Here is a 24,967-nt window from a genome sequence, read left to right as displayed (position 1 = left end):
CCTGACCGCGTTCAAGACTGCTGGACATGTGGGTCTCTGGAGTTGGGGTCATTAAGAGTGCTGTCGATTTTGGAATTATTGCACAACTGCAGTCAACAGCACTCCATTAATGTAAAGCCATCTTCACTCAAGCTGGAACCTGTCTTGTGCGTTCCTGTGCACGAGCATGGACTGGTGACCTAACAGGTTGGATTTAACTAAATTTTTACCGAACTTTTGCATATCTTTTTATATACTTGATTTCCAAAACTTCCTTTTCATTTTCAAACTGAGCACTTTGGATGGGGGGGAAAGGGGGTGTTTAAATTTCCCACCTTTCTAGTTTATTGAATGTGATCAGTAAGTTGCTTAGTTTTTTTTTCCCAGTAGTTCCATCATCTCGTATGAGTCCCATGTACTAAGCTTCTGTTCAAATTTTATTTTTTTGAATTCTAATTTGTTACACTGAGGAAATGGTGGATGGTTCCTAATCCCTCCATTGAAATTAAATTCAGTTTCCCTGAGAATGAGCAATTTTGGCCACGGCAGATTAACTGCTCAGTAGCTAGGCAAAAAAACCTGGCAGAATCCCAAGAGGTAAATGTCCTTTCATGCATAAGGGAAGCAGCAGAGGAGGAGGGGAGGGGAGGGGAGTAGGGGGGCAGGGGAGGTGGAAAGTGAAGAGCTTGAGAGACTAAAAATATCCACTGTTGCAACTGCAGCAGAATATTCCATCTTTTTAAATAATTCCCCTCTTCTCTCACCCTCCCCCCACCAAAACCACTACCATCCAAAGGTAAAGCTGTAAAAGTTGAAAAGAATTAGAGCTTAGGTTTTTTGGGAGTTGTATTATGCAGGAGAGTCTTCTGAAGGTTGTTATGCTGTAGCGTACTTTTAAAAAAAATTATACGTGGACATGAGTTAATAGCTGAAATGCTAAAGGGTTGCTTTTGACGCTGACTGATTTACTTGGCACTTGTCTTACTTTGAACATCTTGTTGAGTCATAGGCTGTGACTACCACTCCTCAGATTTTATATTTAATTCATTCTGCTGGATAAATTGGTTTTAATTTTCCTTGAGTTTAATCAGCTAGCAGTTATCCTGTTGGACTATGTGCTTGCATGCTGTCATAAAAATCCTATTAACTGTGTGTAAATAAACCCTACTGAGTTCTGAACTTTGCAGAAAGCTGTTGTGCATATGTCCCCAGAACTCCAGGATCTAATGCAATTGGCAGCACTGTGCATCTCGAGCAGTATTGCTCAAGGATATTTGTTTAATCATGACACACATATCCGTGCAAGAGGAAGTCACTAAACAATGCTCTCTGTTCTGTCATGCTTCTCCAAAACTATTGTTTTTAAAGATATACTAGGAATAATACAATAAACAATATGGTTTGTAAGCTTCCTATCAATTAGATTCTGCTTGGTTTATATTTGGAACAAGCAGTGAGCATGCAAAATGTGCCAAAGGTTAATTTTGTGGACACAAGTCCACATGCAGGTTTCACATGAGTTTAACATTTTACAAAAAAACACTAGATACCAGTTAAATTTAATTTTTTTTTAATGTTCTTTGGGTAAGCAAGCCTGTTGTACACAGTAGTCTTACTGATTTTAAAAAAATCAGCAGGACTGCTAACCTTCAGGGAATATGGGAGGAACAATTTTTTATAGTTAACTTTTGATTTTTAAATACTATTCTAGCCAGGACAGATAAACTTTGCAAGTTGGTCCTTGCCGTAACACTGTACCCTGAAGTGGCCACATTAACATCTCCTGTCATCACCTCTGTGTGATGGAGAGCTATTCAGACTGAGCTCCTCTCTGGGATTCACTTGAGTGTTGTACAGTATTCAACTGTTCGACCTGCATGTTATTCTTCAAAAAGTTACTAGACCGTAGCCTTGTGACAAACCTGAAACTGTAGGGATAATTCCTGGCCCAAGTCTCCACTTTGTTGCACAGCCTTTATCTCCACTGACTTTTGCACCATCTTTGCTTCTGTGGTGTTGAATTTTTTTTCTCTTTGGTTGATTTCAGCACTCATCTGAGAAACTGAATGAAAATGGCAGCTTGTTTCCATACGAAATTGATGGTAAGTTTCTTTTGCTTTTTTTTCCCCCGAGGCAGACACTTCAGAATAAAAATAGCAACACAGATTTCTGGTAACTTTTTTTAGAAATTGGCAGTTCTTTGTAGTGAGAAGAGCCGGAACACAATGAGTTCCATAGGAACAGGAGTAGGCCATTCAGCCCCTTGAGCCTGTTCCATCATTCAGTTTGATCATGATTGATATGTGCCTTTGTTCTATATCTCAATAGATTTTTGTTAGGTATGGGTATTAACAACAATAACTTGCATTTATATAGCACTTTAACGTAATAAAATGTCCCAAGGTGCTTCACAGGAACAGACAATGGAGGACACTCACCAGAACGAGACCAGGGCTTAGAGATAAATTATGAGGACAGATTGTATAAATTCGCCCCACCACTGACAGCAATGTCTTCAGCTATCTAGGCCCCAGGCTGTGGAATTCCCTCCCTAAACCTCACTGCCTTTCCTCCTCTTCAGTTGTACAGAGCCTTGGTCAGATCCCATCAGTGCTGCAGATGGGGTCTGACCAAGGCTCTGTACAACTGAAGTATCACTTCTCACTTTTGTATTCTATCCCCTTAAGATAAAGACCAACATTACATTAGACTTTTTGATTATTTCTTTTATCTGTGTACTAGCTTTTAGTGATTTGTGTATATGGACACCTAAATCCTTTTGCTCCTCCACAGCTGCTACTCAACATTAAGAAAATATTCTGATTTGTCTTTTAGATCCAAAGTGGGTGACCTCACACTTCTCCATATTGAACTCCATATGCCTTGTTTTTCCTGTTCACTTAGTCTGTCTGTTCCTTTGCAACTTCCTTCTCCCATCCACACAACTTACGGTGCCTCCTAACTTGGTGTCATTTGTAAACTTGGATATACAACTCTATTCTTTCATCCAAGTCATTAATATATGTGGTGAAAAGTGGAGTTTCCAGTACAGACCCCTGGAGAACAAACACCACTTGTCACATCTGCAGAACCTCATGAAATGCTTTCTGGGAGTCTATGTGGACAATATCCATAGATACTCCCCTATTCACTAATGACTGCTTCAAAAAACTTAATCTGGATTAATCAGACATGACCTACCAGTCACAAATCCATGCTGACTCTCCAAGCTGATACATATCCATGTGCTCAGTCACTCTGGCCCTGATAGAACATCAAGAGCTGCTCTCTATTGGAAAGCAAACTCTGGTTGCTTGTTCATTTACTGTGTTCTAGTTTGTAATTGAAAAAGAAAGGGTCTTTCAAGGGCCATGATATTTTATAAATGAATAATGCATATTTTGGGGCTCAATCATGAATTCATAATACAAGCTGAGCTTAGTGGAAATTGATGTTTTCAGTAAATACTATTTTGCTGGGCTAAGTATATTTTCATAAATACAATACAGGTTTTTAACCATATTAATATTTGAAAATCTTAATTAAATTGCTGTTATGTTGCAACTAAATCTGCCATCGTGTTTAATATTGAAACCAGAATATTTACTGTATAATGACTAAGTTCTGCATTGGATGACTTTTCCTTATGGGTGAATTTCCTGTTAGAAATCATATCAAATAGGCTGAGTAATATATTAAAAAGTGCTGCTTAATAAAAATGCTACTTCAAAACAAGTGCTGTAAAGGGTGCAGCAGAAACATTTAAAAAAAACTTGTATTGCTTCTCAAATTGACCTGTGAGACTTTGGCCTGTTTAATGCTTGTTTTGAAAATCCCCCAGCATTAGGAAATGGATTTTGAAAGCGCCACAGGGGAGTTAATTTTTTTGCCCTCCATTGCTAAGCAATGCCTAAAGTACAAGTATTTGATTTGTTGAGAATGTACTACAAAAAGTTCATGTTGCTTTGTATGCAGATGCAAATGTAAATGTTTGCTATGCCTGTGCTATATCTGCTTATGTGCCCTGGATGTAGTTGCAAGTAGGAGTGGATGATGAGGTAGTCATCAACTCTAGTTGTTTGAGTAATCTCTCAAATTTTCATCCTCAAGATTAAATCCCGAGTATTATATTTCTTAAACTTTTTAAAACCTGCTTTTAGTTTTGCGAGTTCAGCTGTAATTAATGAAAATGACAAATTTGCTAGCTTAAAAAAAATTCTTGGTGTGATGTTCATAAATACTCATCCAGTTATATCTTGCAATTTTATTGGGTGCTTTTGATTGCGTTCTTAAATGTGGTGTTGCACAAATTCAGTTCTGGGAGTGGAAAGTATATCCTTGCAATGCTGATTGACTTCTGCATTCGGTAACAGTCAGATGTAAATTGGCATGGAACCTTGCAGTGTCCTGAACAATGCTTGCCCCAGTTATATGTGGAACTTATCTTGTGTTGCTACTGCTCACACTTCTTCATCTCCTATTAAGAAGGTCCACTGGACCATTTGTAAATAAAACTGCGTACGGATTGGGTGTGCTGCGTTCAGTTTGGGTACCGCATCTCAGGAAGGATATATTGGCCTTGGAGGGATGTAGCTCAGAGTCACCAGAATGATATTGGGGCTTAAAATTCATTTGGCTGTTTGGTAGGCCAGGATCCAAAGTTACAGTACTTTAGTGTACGGTAGTGTAATTGGTTATAGTACTAGCCTAGGAACTGAGAATGAGTGTTCAAATCTCACCATGACCAGTTGGAAAATTGAATTCAATAAATCTGGTAATTTGTGAGCTAACTTGGGGTGGGGGAGGGGGGGATAGTGACCTCTCCCTTTCAGGAAAGGAATTTGCCGTAGCTGGTCTGGTCCACACGTGACTCCAGTCCCACACTATAATTGACTCTTAATCTCCTCTGAAATTGTCCAGCAGACCATGCAGGTGCAAAAATTACCTTGCCAGAGCAATAAAGTGACTTTGCCAGCATTGTCCACGTCCTGAGAATTTAAAAAAAATCATTTGGACCCTGTTGGGTTGGAAGGGCCACAAACCAGTTTATTGATCAATGGCCAGAATAAAATGATGTCTACATTGTTAAAATAGTTAATTGACTTCTTCAGCGCAGTGTTGATTTGATTCTATTGAATCTGGGCTTTTTGGCCTTTTTAGGTTTTCAGTCAGTGAAAAGCTTGCTCCCACCTTTCTTAATGAATGGTATGAGCAAGAAGACAGACGGACAAGAGATTTCAGATGATAGTGAGGAAAATGACTAGAATTGTTGAATAAAGGTAGAATAAAGGGTAATTTAAAAACAGGAAAAGGAGATTAAAGGGTGACAGGTGAAGTTTTAAAACTGTTCTCAGTTTTTAAAAAAAATTGGGGCTTCAGGGTTACTGTTTAATTATATTTCTGATGTTTAAGTTGCATTGTTACTGCAGTGGTGTTTTCCACAACTTGCTGCATGTGTGGGGAACAAACAAAACTAATTGCCTCGGAGTTGGGAATTTCTTTGGATCTGCTGACAGTTTAAATGTTAATTTTAAAAAGTGCTTGAAAAGGCTGACAAAATGATACATTGGGCCAGATTCAGCCTGTGGCTGCAATGTTGTGCAACACTGCTCTGAAGAATTGTCTATTAATTATTACCACAATGTAAAACTTTCATTTCATTTTTAAATCCTGATTCCAATATTCTCATGTACTGAACTTTAAGTTGTCCTCATAAAATGTGTTACACTTGGATTGAATTGCTGTCCTCTGTTCAAGCTCTGAAGTTGCATGCACTGTATTGATGTACATTGAAAAAAATGTAAACTGCAAACATTTTTCTCTAAAATTAGGGTGCATTACCTCGTATGGTGGCTGAATGAGTGAATAATATGTTGCTTTGCTTCAAGTTCATCAGAGAAAGTTTTGTTCCTGTTTGTAACTCTAATTAGTCATCAAACATCACAGGATCAACTCCAAACAGCCGAAGCATCCTATAACCTTGGGTCAAAATTGTTTAAGCACTCTTCAAACCCTGCCCTTTTCCAAAAAAAGGCCATAATCCAGTGCTTAAATAATCAGTCATATGAACTGCAGGAGAGGAGGAACAGTCCAATTGTCAACATACTGTCCTTGACATTCCTGTAATGATGTCCTTGTACCTTTATTCCTGCATTGTCTTTGCATCGTAATAATGTGAATGCTGAATACTTTTGATTGTCTTGAAGTACAAAGTAGCAAGTTTATTCCATTCAGTAGGCCTGATGTATTTAATGAAGAGCTAGTCTATATTTGCATGTGCTAAAAATAAGCTGCCAGGTATGCCATGACTAATATAAAACGAGGTGCTTTATCCTGACAGCATCTTTATTTTCACCTATCCTAATTAAAGAAAAATGTAAAAATTTACTTGTATTCAAATAACCTTGTTATTCTACAGAGCTTCAATAATTTGAGTAATAGAATATGGTGCTGACTCAGACTTTTTTATTAGCGTTGAATGTATGGAAGGTTAAAAATATTGTCAAGGCTGTTTCAATTGTCTATTGGAAATTATGCTCATGCACAAACTGGAGGAATTGTTGACCGTGTTTTCACTTTTCTCTAACAGAAGAAAGTCCATGGGGACTTGTAAACAGGACTTGTCCGATTAAAGCTGAAACAAACCGCAATGTGGCTTTTCCTTTTTCAACATGCACGTTTAACCATGGCCTGGCTGACCACGTTGGGTTACAGTGGCAGATCGACACGAATAAAACCTCTGTTGTCTCCGGCTGGATCAGTGAGTTGAATCTCAATGAGAACTCGAGCACTCCCTTGGCTCCTCCCACAAAACGACATTGCAGGTCTCTTTCGGAGCCTGATGAACTGTCCCGGTGCCGGTCTCCATGGAAGCCCAGTGGTTCCAAGGTCTGGACTCCTGTGTCGAAGCGGCGGTGCAACAGCGGTGGCAGTGCAACTTTACAGCGCTGCAACAGCCATGGAAGTGCCACACTGCAGCGGAGCACAAGCATCAATCTGCTCCAGCATACTAGTAAACACACCTTATCTCTGAACAACAGTATATTTAATATCACCAGCTTCAATACTTCACCAGTACCAAGGCCCTCATCCGCCAGCAGTGGTTTTGTGGACAGTAGTGAGGGAAGCACATCAAGTGTCCGCTGGAACTCTGCAGGACCGTTTGATTTTAACCCAAGGCGGCGGCTGTCACTTTCACAGGAACACATTACAGAGACGACGAATCTCTTGCCTTCAGCAAACAGCACTCCCACCTCCACACCAGAGCTCAGCCGTCGACAGGGATTGCTCCGATGCCGCTCACAGCCTTGCGTGCTGAATGAAAGGAAATGTGGGCTAAAGCGCAGGCGGGAGGAAGATGTCAGGTGGACACGACCCTCTTTGGACTTCCTAAAGATGACGAGGGTAAGTTGGGGAAAGCCTCTTTGTATTTCTAACACTTCTGGTAAATCTGTTATGTTAATATTTTAGTTTGGCATGAAAGGGAACATAAATAGTTTATGTGCAAGAGCCCTGGAATATAGTAAGATAGCACATTTTCATCTTCACTATCTTCTACGAGTATAAATTTAGGGAAAAGGTTTCTTTTTAACCTGGCAAAAGTATGTTTGCTCCAGTACTTTAGTACACCTCCACCCTATGTCTGAGCTTGCACCAGAGATGCATAGCAGCTCGAAGCTAGGAAATCTCATCAGGCTGGATGATGAGGAAGGAGTTCCTTAGAGGAACAGTTCACTCCCATTCTGTTCATAATGAGGTTGTGTCCGCTGTGGAAATGATTGGTAGTATAGTCTGGATTGGTCTTCTACTGAGGAGTCAGGGGTGAGGCACCTCCCATATATCTTTGAAAAGTGCCAGATATGACAACTCCAGGATTTTCTTGGAGGTTCTTTGCTGCAATATGATGCCTGATGTTAGGAGGCCATATAGTTGAGAGGACTGGTAGACAGTTAGTTTTAGTCTCATTAACCCTATTATTATTTTCATTGTTTAATTTAATTGTACATCAACTAGTTTGTGTGGGAAGAGTTAAACCACACAGGAGTGCAATATTCTCCAAGTGAACAGCAGAGAGCCAATGCTGTTGCTCAATGTTTGCACGTTTAGCTCCGCATTTTGAGCTTGCAAGCTCATTTAGGAAGCCATTTCTGCTCTTGAACTCCTTTCAAACATTTACTTGCGATGCATATTTGGAATGAGTTTCACTACTTTGGAGGAGAGGAAACTGTGGTTCAACTATTGAATCTACGTATTGAATGTCAAGCCTACCAAAAAAAACTTAACTTTTACATTATTCATGAAGTAGTTGTATGCCTTTCCCCTTCCTATGTGCAGTACTTTACACTTGTCCATATTGAATTTCAACTGTCCTTGTTCTGCCCACTTACATAATTTACATTCATTTTGTAGTTCCTGAGCTGTCTGATTTAGATGCTCCTAATGCTTTGGTAGCTTCTATGACACATCCAACCAGGCCAATTATCGCCCTTTCATCAACGAAGTGATGGAAGGTATCATCGACAATGCGATCAAGCAGCTCTTACTCACCAATAATCTGTTCACTGGGTTCTGCAAGGACCACTCTGGTTAAAAAAATCATTACTGCCTTGGTCCAAACATGGACACAAGAACTGGATTCCAGAGATGAGGTGAGAGTAACTGCTCTTGACATCAAGGCAGTATTCAACAGATAGTGGTACCAAGGAGCCCTCGTAAAACTGACGTCAATGGGGTTCATTAGGAAAGCTCTCCGGTGGTTGACGTCATAATGCAAAATAGAGGATGGTCGTGATTGAGTCCAATCATCTCTGCGCCAGGACATCGCTGCAGGAGATCCTCTGCAGCATTCTAGGCCCAACTATTCAGCTGCTTCATCAATGACCGTCCCTCCATTATAAGGTCAGAAGTGAGGATGTTTGCTGATTATTGCACAGTGTTTGGCTCCATTTGCAATTCCTCAGATAATGAAGTGGTCCATGCCAGCATGCAGCAAGACCTGAACAACATCTAGTCTTGGGTTGATAAGTGGCAGGTAATATTCGTGTCGCAAGTGCCAGCCAATGACCATCTCCAACAAGAGAGAGTCTAACCATCTCCTCTTGACAGTCAATGAAATTGCCGTTGCTGAGTCACCCACCATCAACATCCTGAGGTCACCATTGACCAGAAATTCAGTTGAACTTAACCTACCTCATAAATGCCTTGGCTGCTAGAGCAGGTCAGAGGTTGGGTATTCTGTGATGAGTGACTCACCTCCTAACTCCCCAAAGTCTCCACCACATACGAGGCACAAGTCAGGAGTGTGATGGAATACTCTCCACTTGCCTGGATGGGTGCACCTGCAACAACACTCGAAGCTTGACACCGTTCAGGACAAAGCAGTCCGCTTGATTGGCAGCTCATCCACTAGCCTTAGCATCCACCCTCTCCATGGCTGCAGAATGTACTATCTACAGGAAGCACTACAGCACCTCCAAAACCCATGACCTCCATCAAGGACGAGGATAGTAGTTGCATGGGAACACCATGACCTCCAAGCTGCAAACCATCCTAACTTGGACATATATTACCATTTCTTTATCGTCACTGAGTCAAAATCCTGGAACTCCCTACTGCAGAGACTCACGAATGACAGCAGCTCAAGAAGGCCCACTACCACCTATGGGCAACGAGGGATAGGTAATAAATGCTGGCATTGCCAGCATCACCTACATCCCAAGAATGAATTTTTTAAATAACCAGCTTCTATTGAGTTTTTCAGCATCTTGAGTACTGCGTTTCAATTCACTGAAATGAATACTGGATCGGCAAATAGAAATTGAAAAGTTCCAACTCATTCTACATCTACAACCATTGTATCCTTAAGTAAATATTTCTTCTGTTGCCCAGATGATCCATTTTACTATTTATTGCCCTCATGATCACCTCTTCACCCTGTTGCACAATTTCTCTTGCATCAACAATCAAATTACATCAAGACTGATATGAAATAGTTTGCAGTCTGGAAACTGGTTACAAGCCTACCTGAGTTGCAACCGAACTTTGCTCACTGCACCGTAGACAATTGCTATCAGTGAGAATTCAAGAAAAAGCTTGGTTTAAGAAATTGGCTGAAGGGAAGCAATAAGTGTTAGGGGACTGATGCCAATTTAGAGAGGTGGGTGTACTGAATAGTGTGCACAGTGAATACTGTTTGGGCCTTTTCTAATTTAAATCAACAATTTGGATTCTGCAACTCTATGCAAATTTTTGCAAATGGTACAAAAATGGAATGGGGAGACATTCAGGAACCAATAAAATGAGCATGATAAAATTGGTAATCAGGTGTAAAAGTGGCAGATAAAAGTCAGTATTGGTAAGTGTAAGGCATTGAACATTAAAAGAAAATGGGAGGTATGCATACTGTATGAATAGTGCCAAACAAGCTGAAGCTGAAAGCCAATTAAATGTGTTGGTCCAGGTTCCTAACATTTCCATTTACTACAGACTAACAATCATCAAAGCTTGCTGTAAGGACTCGCTTCATTTCTCCCAGTTTCTCTGTCTCCGTCGCATCTGTTCTGACGATGCCACCTTCCACACCAGTGCTTCCAATATGACTTCCTTTTTCCTTAAAAGAGGATTCCCCTGTAGTTGACAGTGCCCTCGACCGCGTCCGTCCTATTTCCCGCACTTCTGCCCTCATCCCTTCCTTCCCTCCCAGAACCATGATAGGGTCCCCCTTGTCCTCACCTTCCACCCCACCAGCCTCCACATTCAACAGTGCCTCAGTGATGATGAAGGAATGGCAATATATGTCCAAGTTGGGATGGTTTGCCATTTTCGCCACCTGTAGCATGATCCCACCACCAAACACATTTTCCCCTCCCCTCCCCTTTCAGCATTCTGAAGGGACCGCTCCCTCCGCGACACCCTGGTCCACTGTTCCAACACCCCCAGCTCAACACCTCACGGCACCTTCCCGTGCGAACGCAGGAGATGCAGCACCTACCCCTTCACCTCCTCCCTTCCCACTGTCCGGGGCCCCAAACACTCCTTCCAGGTGAAACAGTGGTTTACTTGTACGTTCAATTTAGTATACTGTATTCGCTGCTCACAATACAGTCTCCTCTACATTGGGGAGTCCAAACACAGACTGGGTGATTGCTTTGTTGAACACCTCCGTTCTGTCTGCAAGTGTGACCCTGATCTGCCGGTCGCTTGCCATTTTAATTCCCCACCCCACTCCCACTCTTCGGGCTCTTACACTGTTCCATCGAAGTTCAACGTAAGCTCGAGGAACAGCACCTCATCTTTTGTCTAGGCGTTTTACAACCTTCTGGACTCCACACTGATTTCAATAACTTCAGATTATAACCACTGCTCCCATTTTTTTGGACAGGAAGTGCTGGTAATCGGCCATTTACAGCTACTCCAGGCCCATCTTTTGTTTCTTGTCCCATCACCACCTTCCTTGCCTTGCACCATTATCCCTTTTGTCATTTAATCACTCGTGCCCTCTACCCTATCACAGAACTTCCCTTTTGTTCTTTCCCCTCCTTCTCCCAACCCCCTCCTTTTCCCTGGTTCTGTACTTGCTCAAAAACTTAAACTCTTAACATCTTCCAATTCTGATGAAAGGTCTTCGACCTGAAACGTTAACTCTGTTTCTTTCTCCACAGATGCTGCCTGACTAGCTAAGCTTCTCCTGCATTTTCTGTTTTTATTTCAGATTTCCAGCATATGCAGTATTTTGCTTTTGATTTGGAACAGTACATTGTATTGCTAAAATAGTTCAGTATTAAGTTAGAGGATGGGTAATAACTGCAATTGTACAATGCTCTGGTAAGCCCACACCATTAGTACCATGTCCATTTTTCGCCATTGAAATACAGGATAAACCTCCAAACCCTAGAAACTGCAGAGAAAAGCCATAATCCCTAGTGTCAGGATTAAAGTATGAGGAAAGACGGGAGAAACTTATGTTCTTCAACCTTGAAAGGAGGTGACTGCAAGGTTTATCGAGCATTAAACCGTCAAAAAGGTCAATCCAGAGCACTGCTGCAAGGTAGTCCATGTAAGTAGGACAAAGCTGGTGAAAGGTAAAAGTTATTCAGAGTGATTGACAATTGGAATGGACATCTGCTTAGGTTAGTGGAAGCACAAATCTTGGGTCCTTAAACGGTGGATGCTGTGAGTGGGGTAATTCAGATTATCTAAATGGATTAGCTAAGATGTACTGAATGACCTTTTACATCTGTACTTGTGATCTTATAAATTCCTAATAAGAGCACAACTTTGTGGCTGATTTATTCACTTGGCTGCAAGTTAACTGTGCTTGTTGAGTAATTAACCATCTACTAGAATAGCTGACCACTACTATGACCAAATTCCTACTTAAGTTGTGTATTGATTGTACCCTCAAGCCAGTATTGGTAGTTGCATTTCAAGAGCACATAGAAGTCCCAAGCTAACTAATGCCTGCAAGCGTTGACAAAAATACCTAATTTGTAGATTTTAAAAGAATACTGCAGCTGTGTAAATGGACGGTCTGTTTAATTTCAAGTGAACCTACCAATCACTATTCACACCCAAGGAGCAGAGAAGCGATGTACCAACTCTTGTCATTTTCAGTGCGGCTTTCCAACAAAGGGGACCCAATAGTGATGACCTCTAAATGTGATTTTTAACTAGTATATCGTAAGTTATTTTTAGCAGCTAAAACCTAGTTCCCATGACCAAATGTCACTTCCTCCAATTGGATAACTTTTGTACAATTGAGAAATAATCTACAGGAAAATATACCAGAGTGGTAAGTCTGGACATATTAAAATATAATATTTCCTATAATAAGACTTTTTGATCTTGCAATGTTGTGTCTCTTCTATGGCTAATGGGGAGTGAACTGCTATCTTAAAAGAACTGGCTGCAGAGATAGTTGTGCATTGGTATTAATTTTCCAAAGTTCCCTAGATTCTGGAAGGGTGCTGTCAGATAGGAAAATAGCGAATGTAACTCCTCTATTCAAGAAAGGAGGGAGACAGAAAGCAGGAAACTACAGGCCCGTTAGCTTAAGATCTGTCGTTGGGAAAGTGCTAGAATCTATTATTAAGGAGGTTATAGCAGGGCACTTAGAAAATCTCCATGCAATCAGGCAGAGTTAACACGGCTTTGTGAAAGGGAAATTGTGTTTGACTAATTTATTAGAGTTCTTTGAGGAAGTAACAAGCAACATGGATAAAGGGAATCTTGTGGATGTGATGTACTGGGATTTCTAGAAGGCTTTTAACAAGGTGTCATATCAAAGGCTACTGCACAAAATAAGAGCTCATGGTGTAGGGGTAACATATTAGCATGGATAAAGGATTGGTTAGCTAACAGGAAACAGAGAGTAGGCATAAATGGGTCATTTTCAGGTTGGCAAGATGTAACAAGTGGAGTGCCACAGGGATCAGTGCTGGGGCCTCAACTATTTACAATCTATATCAATGACTTAGATGAAGGGACCAAATGTATGGTTGCTAAATTTGCTGATGACACAAAAGTAGGTAGGAAAGTAAGTTGTGAAGAGGACATAAGGAGTCTGCAAAGGGATATAGATAGGTTAAGCGAGTGGGCAAAAATTTGGCAGATGGAGTATAATGTGGGAAAATATGAACTTGTCCACTTTGGCAGGAGGAGTAGAAAAGCAGTATATTTAAATGGAGAGAGATTGAAGAACTGAGATACAGAGGGATCAGAGTGTCCTAGTACATGAATCACAAAAAGTTGGTTTGCAGGTACAGCAAGTGATTAGGAAGGCAAATGGAATGTTGACATTTATTGCAAGGGGAATGGAATATAAAAGTAGAGATGTTTTGCTACAGTTGTACAGGGCATTGGTGAGACCACATCGAGAATACTATGTGCAGTTTTGGTCTCCTTATTCAAGAAAGGACAAAATTGCTTTGGAAGCGGTTCAGAGAAGGTTCACTCGACTGATTCCTAGGATGAGGGGGTTATCCTATGAGAAAAGGTCGGACAAGTTGGGCCTGTATATATTGGAGTTTAGAAGAATGAGAGGTGATTTTATTGAACCATATAAGATCCTGAGGGGACCAGAAGGGATAGATGCTGAGAGGATGTTTCCCCTTGTGGGAGAGACTAGAACTAGGGGCCACAGTTTTAAAAATAAGGGGTCTCCCATCTAAGACAGATGAGGAGAATTTTATTCTCTGAGGGTCGTGACTCTGTGGAACTCCTTTCCCCAGAGAGCAGTGGAGGCAGGTTCATTGAATATTTTTAAGGCTGAGTTAGATAGATTCCTGATTAACAAGGGAGTCAAAGGTTATAGTAGGTAGACTGGAAAGTAGGGCTGAGATCACAATCAGATCAGCCATGATTTTATCAAATGGCAGGTTTGAGGGGCTGAATGGCATACTCCTCTTCGTATGTTCTTGGGTAAAACTATTTGCCATGGTGCTTTCCCTTTCCTCAATCGTCCTTATCCGTAAGCATGAATGTAAATAGGAATTGTAGTGAATTTGAGAGCCACACTGGCATTATTGTGTAGAATGAGTCCAGAACACAGGCAGCTGGTTTCCCATTGTATTTGAGTAGAAATAACCATTTTCCTTTTCTCTATTAAAACCTTGCATGTAAATTTACTAATTCTGGTTGACCTTAGTGCACTTAAATGTCAGCACAATGTTGATTCTTGCTTTTTATCAGATCCTGCTGCATCAGCCTTTTTAATGCTCAACAGAAACGTTACTGACTTAGAATGCTTCAGGTATAAGAATTCGTCAGATGATATGGCTTTTTAAAAAAAGCTGCACGAGTTTTCATTATAATATGGCAAAAATGTCACTTCAGCCACAATAGCGAGGTTAAATAGCAACAACAGTCGATTGTCCTACTTCAAAGTGCATTCATTGAAGCAAAACCAAAATAAGAACGTTCTATTTTTAAGGAGTGATTGTAGCTTGAAAAGTTATAATTGTGGGACTTCAAGGCTGTGGGTTTGTTCTGGAGGGATCAGGAAATGCAAACGGTGTTAACACTTGGGACCACTGTTGATATCATTCAAGCTTCATAAACAAAGAAGATTTGAGGTTGCAGAGATATGCACGTGTTGTGCGGAGCATTGAAACAACTCTGCAAGAAATTGATTTTCTGCTGACTGGTTGCCAGAATATATCTTGGCTCAAGGCTGAGCGAAGGAGGGCTTGGTGTTGGTGTTGTTCAAAGAGCAGCTGCTTTGCAGTGGGTCTCCCTAATGTTACTTTGGAAAAAGGGATTTCAAGCTTCCAAAAGTTACAATCAAGCAGCTGCTTGGGATGAGCATGAATGGCAAATCATTGGTGTCATTTATCAGGAGTTGGTATTCACTTACTTGTCTGGAATCCTTTTATTTCGGGGGCATCCATAGTTGTGTGCAAGGAGTACTCTGGGGCCGATTAGGGACCATATAGGAGATCTGCTCATGTCGGCAGTGGGCATGGCTGAGGTACTAAATGAGTACTTTGCATCGGTCTTTATCAAGGAAGAAGATACTGCCAGATTCTCGGTAAAGGAATATATAGTTAAGATAGTGGATGGGCTAAAAATTTTGAAAGAAGAGGTACTAGAAAGGCTAGCTGTACTTATAATAGATAAGTCACCTGGTCTGGATGGGATGCACCCTAGGATGCTGAGGGAAGTAAGGGGGGAAATTGCAGAGGTACTAGCCCATAATCTGCCAAACATCCTTCGATATGGGAGTGGTGCCTGAGGACTGGAGAATTGTAAATGTTACACCCTTGTTCAAAAAAGGGTGTAAAGATAAACCCAGCAACTATAGGCCAGTCAGTTTAACCTTGGTGGTGGGGAAACTTTTGGAAACAATAATCCAGGACAGAATTAACAGTCACTTGGATGAGTGTGGATTGATTAGGGAAAGCCAACACTGATTTGTTAAAGGCAAATTGTGTTTAACCAACTTGATAGAGGTAACAGAGGGTAGATGAGGGTAATGCAGTTGATGTGGTGAATATGGATTTTCAAAAAGCGTTTGATAAAGTGCCACATGGTAGGCTTGCTATTAAGATTGTGGCCCATGGAATAAAGGGTGCAATAGCAACATGGATACAGAATTAGCTAAATGACAGGAAACAGACAGTAGTGGTGAACAGTTGTTCTTCAGACTGGAGGGAGGTGTACAGTGGTGTTCTCCGGGAGTCTGTGCTGGGACCACTGCTTTTCTTATATATTAATGACTTGGACTTGGGAGTACAGGGCACAATTTCAAAATTTGCGGATGACACAAAACTTGGAAGGATAGTGATAGACTTCAAGAGGATATAGATACTCTGGTGGCATAGGCATACACATGGCAGATGAAGTTTAACGCAGAAAAATGCGAGGTGATGTATTTTGGTAGGAAAAATTAGGAGAAGTAATATAAACTAGAGGGCAAAATTCTAAAAGGGGTGGAGGAACAGAAGGATTTGAGGGTATATTTGCATAAATTGTTGAAGGTAGCAGGGCAGGTTGAGAAAGCGGTTAAAAAAGCATATGGGGACCTGGGCTTTATAAATAGAGGCATAGAGTACAAAAGCAAGGAAGTCATGTTGAACCTTTATAAAACACTGGTTTAGCCACAACTGGAGTATTGTGTCCAGTTCTGGGCACTGCACTTTAAGAAGGATGTGAAGGCCTTAGAGAAGGTGCAGAGGAGATTTACTAGAATGATTCCAGGATGAGGGACTTAAATTATGTGTATAGACTGGAGAAGCTGGATTTGTTTTCCTTGGAACAGAGAAGGTTGCGAGGAGATTTGATGGAGATATTCAAATCATGAAGGGTCTAGACAGAGTAGATAGAGAGAAACTGTTCCCATTGGTGGAAGGGTCAAGAACCAGAGGGCATAGATTTAACATGATTGGTAAAAGTTCCACAGGTGATATGAGGGAAGACTTTTTTTACACAGCGAGTGGTTAGGATCTGGAATGCACTGCCCGAGGGAGTGGTGGAGGCAGATTCAATCATGGCCTTCAAAAGGGAACTGGATAAGTGCTTGAAACGAAAAAATGTGCAGGGCTACGGGGATAGGGCGGGGGAATGGGACTAGCTGGATTGCGCATGCATGGAGCCGGCGTGGACTCGATGGGCGCTTCCTTGCTGTAACCTTCTATGATTCTATGATTAATGTTCCATGTACTTCTCCTTACAAAGGTTTCTTTGGTTTTTATATCCTGTTTCCCACTGCCCCTGTCCTCCAAGTTGTACACAATTTCTTCTCTAAGCAGGGAAATTGGATAATCTCCAGGAATCTGTTAGTGCTGTTCTGTATATAGTAACTAGGAGCTGCATGCAATATGGCTTGACTATATGGTTTTTCTTCTCTTTCTCCCCCGCCCCCGCCCCCAGAAATTACATGTTGGGTCTTCGGCATTGACATGCAATTGTGAACCTCGAATTTCACCTAAATGGTGAATACTGAGCAGTGAAGTTGACAAATTTACTGGTATTTTGCTGGTATAAATGGAGCTTGCTTTAAATTTTTAGAAGATTTAGGATATCCAGGCTACATGATATTCAAGACTTAGGTTTAGAGATTACATTTGAGATTGTGAGGAGAGTAAGCGTCAAAGGCACAGTTTAAATTAAAAGTGAAACCATTTTAATTTTTTTCTCTGGATGTGGATGATGCTGGCAAGGCTGCATTTATTTCCTATCCCACATTACATTGAGTTGGTGCTGGTGGGCATTATCCTTGAACTGCTGCAGTCCTTGTGATGGTAGGTAATGCCAGGATATTGACTCATTGAAAGGCAATGTATATCCAAGTCAGCATGGTGTGAGACTTGGTGATAGTGTCCCTGCAACATTGCTGCTCTCTTCCTTCTCCATGGTGGAGGTTGCAAGGGAGGGAGGTGTTATTGAAGTAACCTTGATGAATTTCTATAAGCATCCTGTAGGTTGTACATACTGCAGTAGTAGTTCAGTGGTGATTGAGGGAGTGGATATCTAGTCCAATTGCATAGTTGCCCTGTCCTGGATGTTGTCTAGCTTCTTGAATGTTGTTGATGCTGGACCCATCCAGGCGAGGGATGAATATTCCATCGCACTCCTGACCTTGTAGAGGGTGAAGAGGCTTTATGGGGTCAGGAGGTGAGTTGTTGCAGAGTGCAAGTGACAGGCTTTTGTAGCTGATATGCTTGTTGATATGTCGGTTATAGTTAAGCTTCTGGTCAACGCTGGCTCCCCAATATGATGTTGATGGGGGACTTGAGGTCGTGCTGTTGAAGGTTGGGGATGGCTGGGCTTTCTCTTGTTCAAGATGATCATTGCTTGCCACTTATGTGGTGCGAATATTAACTGCCATCTGTCAGCCCAAATCTGAATGTTATCCAGGTTCATTAGGTTGGCATGCGCTGTTTGATTATCGGAGTTGTGAATTGAGCTGATACTGCAGAATGGTTAACTAGCAGTTCCACTCTTAACCTTATGATGGAGGGAAGGTTGCTGATGAACTCCTGAGGCGACACCCTCGGGCCGAGAAGATTGGTATCAACCACAGTCGTTTTCTTTTAATGTGATTTATAACTCCAGCCACTGGAAGATTTTCCCTTTTGCTAGGGCTCCTTGGTGACATTCTCTGTTGAATGTTGTCTTGATGTTGTCAGCTACTCTCTCCTCTCTCATTCAGATCTTTTGTTCATGTCTGCATCAAGGCTTTGAGGTCTAGAGCCGAGTGGTGAGTAGATGTCACTTGATGACATTATTGATGACTCCTTCCATCACTTTACTGATGATTGCGAGGAGGCAGTTGAGGGGCAGTTGACTGGATTAAATCTGTCCTGTTTTTGTGCACAGGACATACCCAAGTAATCGTCCACATTGTCGAGTATATGCCAGTGTCAAAGCGGTACTGGGACAGCTAGTTCTGGTGCACAGGTTTTCACTACGACCAGGATTTTGTTAATGTCCATTACACTTAGCTGCTTAACATCACGTAGTGTGAATTGAATTGACTGGGTACTGGCATCAATGATGGTGAGGACCTCAGCACTCATGGCTGAAGACACTTGCAAATGCTTCAGCATTGTCCCTTTCACCAGTATGCTCGGCTTCTCCGTGGTTAAGGATGGGGATGTTCATGGAGCCACCTCCTGTTAGTTGTCTGGTTATCCCACCAAGGTTTTTAACTGGATGAGGTAGGGCTTAGAGAGCTTTGGTTGTGGGACTGCTTATCTGTTTGTATAGCCTGCTGCTTTTGGTTTAGCGTGCAGATTGCCCTGTGTAGTAACTTCACTAGGTTGGTACAGTCCCCATGCTTATAGCGGACGTGTTGGTGTTAACGTGATTTGCCCACTATAAGCAGTGGACGGTAAAATCCCGAAGTGTTGAATAAAAACAGTGTCGATAGCCAGTTTAGCTTCCAGCTCATGTTGAACATCCGAATGAGGAGATGGTCACCGTTCTTTGATACATGACGGAGAACAAGACATTGAAATCTTGCATCCTGAACGATGGCCGGTAAATACATGTAATCCTGAACTCAGCTACTGTTTCACCACGCTCCCAATACAAACAGTAGCACTGCAGTACTGAAGCACTCCATTCCTCAGGTGAATAGTTCACATACAAACTGAAAGACATTTAATAAATACTTCAATTTGCCTGAAATCAGCAGAGCTTTTAAAATGGTAAATAGAGAGGATTAGGTAATTACGGTAATCACCCTTTAACGAAGTGCAAAAAGTTCGAAATAGTCGGTGCACTTAATACATTGTAAGCGGCACCTTTGTAACTGATTTCTGCGGTGATGGAAAATGGTTATCGTTAATTGCTTGGTATGGACGGATGTCCACCATAGGCATGGGCAGTATAAGTGGTGGGAACGATCTCATTTTTAGATATGTCTAGTGCTGCTCCTGGTACCCCCTTCATCATTCTGCATTGAACCAGGGTCGGTACCCTGGCCTGATCACGATTGAAGGATATGAGAATTGAAATGGTGTTATACAATTCTGTTGATGGCCCATAATATCTCATGGATGCCCAGTTTTTGGCTGCTAGATCTATCATTAAATCTGTTCCACAGCACAACAATAGTGTCACATACATAAGGGAGATGAAACTTTGTCTTCACAAGAACTGTGCAATGGTCACTTATATTTATTGATACTATAGCAAACAGATGTGTCTGCAACAGGTAGGTTGGTGAGGCTCTATTATGTTTAGGATATATGGAGCTAAGAGTATCAATTTTACAATGCATAGAGGATAGCAATCTCATGATTTGCCATGGAGTACAGTAGCAATGCCTATATTTAAAACTCAATCCATATATTTTTAAGGAATCTTACAACACCAGGTTATAGTCCAACAGTTTTATTTGAAAATCACAAGCTTTCGGAGGCTTTCTCCTTCGTCAGGTGAGTGTGGGATTCCATGAAGGGTACCGCATATATAGTCAGTTGCCTCCTTTACAGCTGTAAAATTATAAATTGAGCAACGGTGGTGTTTCCATCAAATGTCCAGTTGTAGAAGTGATCAGGTAATTGGAATGACTCAAACATTTAATGTTTGGTGCATAATTGGGCCATAGATTGTTGCTTAAATAAGACATTATTTAAGATTTTTTTCTTAGGGCTCCCAACAGAAATCTTTCTGGAATGAGAGAATACGATGTTTACCATTGAATAACCATTTGAAGCCATGATTCTCGTATATTGCAATAAACTTGCCATTTTTGCCATGACATTTATTCAAATGGTATGATGTACAGCTAATTTTAGAAAACCAGTTGCAGCAAAAGTTTGACTATTTAAGTTCTATTTCAGCCCATTTAATGCCAAGACAAAACATTTAAATATCTTGGTCTAAAATAGTAAAGTGGTCTGCTTTAGATAACACACACATACATACACACATACATACACATACATACATACATACATGCATACATATGAGTGGTTCTACACTATCTTTTTGAGTGAAGGAATTTGAATGCTTTAGTTGACCAGGCAGGGTCTGGACATTCATTTAAACACTTAATTGTCTTCCCTCATAGTTTGATTGTCAAACTTCTAGTAATGACTATCTTATCCAGTGTGTGTTAATTCTTTAATAATGCCTCTGGAGAAACACTGGTCTGCTTTGGTGCATTTTTTTTTACCTTGTGATATGGATTTATTGCTGTGCAATTGACTTTCCAAAAATATATGGAAATGGGCACAAGGACAGACGCTGGAAACATCACCATGTACAGCTTTGAAAAAGTGAACTGTATGATCTGTTTGTCCTTTGCTGATACGATTTGGATACATTTGGTTATAATGTACTGCATTATAGGGCGAGATTGCCAGCAGAAGTTACTGAGTGTGCCACAAAACTGACAGGACTTTCCCGCCACTTCAGTGCCAACTGCTCCTTCGTGTTATAGATGCCAGCCGTTTTACAGATGCCCGCCCAGCTAGCTTTTGTCTTGGAGAAAACAGTAACCTTTTGTACATTTGACCGTCCTCTTGTCAGACTAAATTGCCTCATACGCAGATAAGCACAAAAATGGGCAAAACTGCTGTGAGGCGGAGTCAATGCTTGTTCTTGTGGCGGCCAACCCCCCGCCCCCAAATCTGTTTTTCTTAGAACCCTGAAGCCTATTACGTTTCAGAATGATATCCTGTTGAATAGTTTTGTCATCAGGTGTTCAAATTGAGGCCCATGTTGAGTTGATTGATTAAACATTTCCATCGCGATGTAGTGAGTATTAGAAGGCAGAACTTTTCTTTCCAGTTGTATACTGGACTACACATTTACTTGCCTTTAGATTAACTTGAAAATTAGTGCATTTTAGTACTTTTCTATGTCTGTTTTGTAGTACATGACTAAGTACATAACCTGTTTAGAGAGCTCCTGGACCATTCCCATCCAAGCTAATGTGTAGTGCCTTTCCTGAGTAGATGAGCATCAAATTGTAAAGAGTGGTCTATCAGCAGCCAATTGATACATTGTGGGGTGGGAGGAAAGAGATCCAGAATTCAGGAAGCACTCTCATGACCGACTGATATTGTCTCGATTGGGGTGATTGAAGAAAGCAAAGTGGTGTTTGCTTTCAGCACCCATAGCAAATGATGTGGTTTCATGCCATAATATTATACCCGAATGCTTAAATGCTGCTTGGATGTGGACAAAGATTTATCCGCTAGCGAGGCACATTAAAAAGCGGGACCTCAAAGGTAGTGATCTCAGGATTACTACCAGTGCCATGTGCTAGTGAGTATAGGAACAGGAGAATAGACCAGATGAATGCGTGGCTGCAGGGATGGTGTAGGAGGGAGGGATTTAGATTCGTGGAACATTGGGACCGGTTCTGGGGAAGGTGGGACCTGTACAAGCGGGATGGGTTACACCCGAGCAGAACCGGGACCGATGACCTCGCGGGGGTGTTTACTATTGCTGTTGGGGAAGGTTTAAACTAGAATGGCAGGGGGATGGGAACCTGAGCAGGGAGACAGAGGAGGGGGAAACAAGGATACTGTGGGGGAGGAATTCCTGGAGTGTGTACGTGATGGTTTTCTAGACCTATATGTTGAGGAACCAACTAGAGAACAGGTGATCCTAGATTGGGTATTGTGCAATGAGAAAGGATTAATTAACAATCTTGTTGTGCGGGGTCCCTTAGGGAAGAGCGACCATAACATGATAGAATTCTTCATTAAGATGGAGACTGAAGTAGTTGAATCAAAACTAAGGTCCTGAAACTAAATAAAGGAAATTACAAAAGTATGAAGTGCGAGTTGGCTATGATAGATTGGGAAACTTTACTAAAAGGGATGATGGTGGATAGGCAATGGCTAATATTTAATATTTAAAGAACGTGTGCAGGAATTACAACAATTATTCATTTCTGTCTGGTGCAAAAATAAAACAGGAAAGGTGGCTCAACCGTGGCTTACAAAAGAAATTAGGGATAGTATTAGATCCAAAGAGGAGACATATAAAATTGCCAGAAAAAGCGGCAAGCCTGAGGATTGGGAGCAGTTCAGAATTCAGCAAAGGAGGACAAAGATTGATTGAGGGGAAAAATAGCAGGGAACATGAAAACTGACTGTAAAAGCTTATATAAATATGTCGAGAAAAAGATTAGTGAAGACAAATGTAGGTCCCTTACAGTCAGAAATGGGGGAAATTATAATGGGGAACAAAGAAATGGCAGAACAATTAAACACATACTTTGGGTCTGTCTTCACAAAGGAGGACACAAATGACCTCCCAGAAATGTTAGGGAACCAAGGGTCTAGTGAGAGAGAGGAACTGAAGGAAACCAGTATTAGTAAAAAAAAAATGGTGCTAGGGAAATTAATGGGACTAAAGGCTGATAAATCCCCAGGGCCTGATAATCTACATCCCAGAGTACTAAAGGAAGTGGCTCTGGAAATAGTGGATGCATTGGTGATCATCTTCCAAAATTCTATAGACTCTGGAACAGTTCCTACAGATTGAAGGGTGGCAAATGTAACCCCACTATTTAAAAAAGGAGGGAGAGAAAAAACAGGGAATTACAGACCAGTTAGCCTAACATCAGTAGTGGGGAAAATGCTAGAGTCTATTATAAAAGATGTGATAACAGAACACTTGGAGGGCATTAATGGGATTGGACAAAGTCAGCATGGGTTTATAAAAGGGAAATCATGCTTAACAAATCTACTGGAGTTTTTTGAGGATGTAACTATTAGAATAGATAGGGGAGAACCAGTGGATGTGGTGTATTTGGATTTTCAGAAGGCTTTTGATAAGGTCCCACACAAGAGGTTAGTGTGCAAAATTGAAGCACATGGGATTGGGGGGAAATATACTGGCATGGATTGAGAATTGGTTGACAGACAGGAAACAGAGTAGGAATAAACGGATCTTTTTCCGAATGGCAGGCATTGACTAGTGGGGTACCGCAGGGATCAGTACTTGAGCCCCAGCTATTCACAATATATATCAATGATTTGGATGAGGGAACTAAATATAACATTTCCAAGTTTGCAGACGACACAAGGCTGGGGTGGAATGTGAGCTGTCAGGAGGATGCAAAGTGGCTCCAATGTGATTGAGACAAGTTGGGTGAGTGGGCAAGAACATGGCAGATGCAGTATAATGTGGTTAAATGTGAGGTTATCCACTTTGGTTGTAAAAACAGAAAGGCAGATTATTATCTGAATGGTGATAGATTGGGAAAAAGGAAGGTGCAACGAGACCTGGGTGTCCTTGTACACCAGTCGCTGAAAGCGAGCATTCAGGTGCAGCAAGCAGTTAGGAAGGCAAATGGTACGTTGGCCTTCATTGCAAGAGGATTTGAGTACAGGAGCAGGGATGTCTTACTGCAGTTATACAGGGCCTTGGTGAGACCACATCTGGAGTATTGTATGCAGTTTTGGTCTCCTTATCTGAGGAAGGATGTCCTTGCCATGGAGGGAGTGCAACAAAGGTTTGCCAGACTGATTCCTGGGATGGCAGGACTGACGTATGAGGAGAGATTGGTTCGACTAGGGCTATATTCACTGGAGTTTAGAAGAATGAGAGGTGATCTCATTGAAACATATAAAATTCTAACAAGACTAGACAGACTAGATGCAAGGAGGATGTTCCTGATGGCTGGGGAATCCAGAACCAGGGGTCACAGTCTCAGGATATGGGGTATGCCATTTCGAACTGAATTGAGGAGAAATTTCTTCACTGAGGGTGGTGAACCTGTGGAATTCTCTGCCGCAGAAGGCAGTGGAGACCAAGTTATTCGATGTATTCAAGAAGGAGATAGATACATTTCTTAATGCTAAAGGGATATGGGGAAAAAGTGGGAACAGGGTACTGAGTTAGACGATCAGCCATGATCATTTTGAATGGCGGAGTAGGCCCGAAGAGTAGGCCATTCGGCCCTTTCTCCCATTTTCTATGTTTCTATGCCTCTAGTGTTGTAGTTAACTCGCATTAGCACCTGGACACTTGGATATATAATGTAGTGAGTTATCTAATGTCTTTTGGGACATTAACC

The 24,967-nt window shown here is 41.4% G+C and overlaps 1 protein-coding gene across 4 annotated transcripts in view; it reads left to right on the top strand.

The window, feature by feature from the left end:
- LOC137320790 (protein FAM53A-like) overlaps positions 1-24,967 on the top strand; it is a 118,133-nt gene that overhangs the window by 37,492 nt on the left and 55,674 nt on the right. For all 4 annotated transcript variants that reach the window (XM_067982631.1, XM_067982653.1, XM_067982646.1 and 1 more), the window contains exons 3-4: positions 2,027-2,081; positions 6,569-7,383. In XM_067982631.1, coding sequence (XP_067838732.1) covers positions 2,027-2,081; positions 6,569-7,383 — 870 coding nt within the window. The remainder of the gene's footprint in view (positions 1-2,026; positions 2,082-6,568; positions 7,384-24,967) is intronic.

Source organism: Heptranchias perlo, chromosome 1 (genome assembly GCF_035084215.1).
Source record: "Heptranchias perlo isolate sHepPer1 chromosome 1, sHepPer1.hap1, whole genome shotgun sequence".
Classification (NCBI taxonomy): domain Eukaryota; kingdom Metazoa; phylum Chordata; class Chondrichthyes; order Hexanchiformes; family Hexanchidae; genus Heptranchias; species Heptranchias perlo.
Note: the sequence above shows the minus strand (reverse complement) of the source record. Positions and strands in the feature narration are given on the sequence as shown.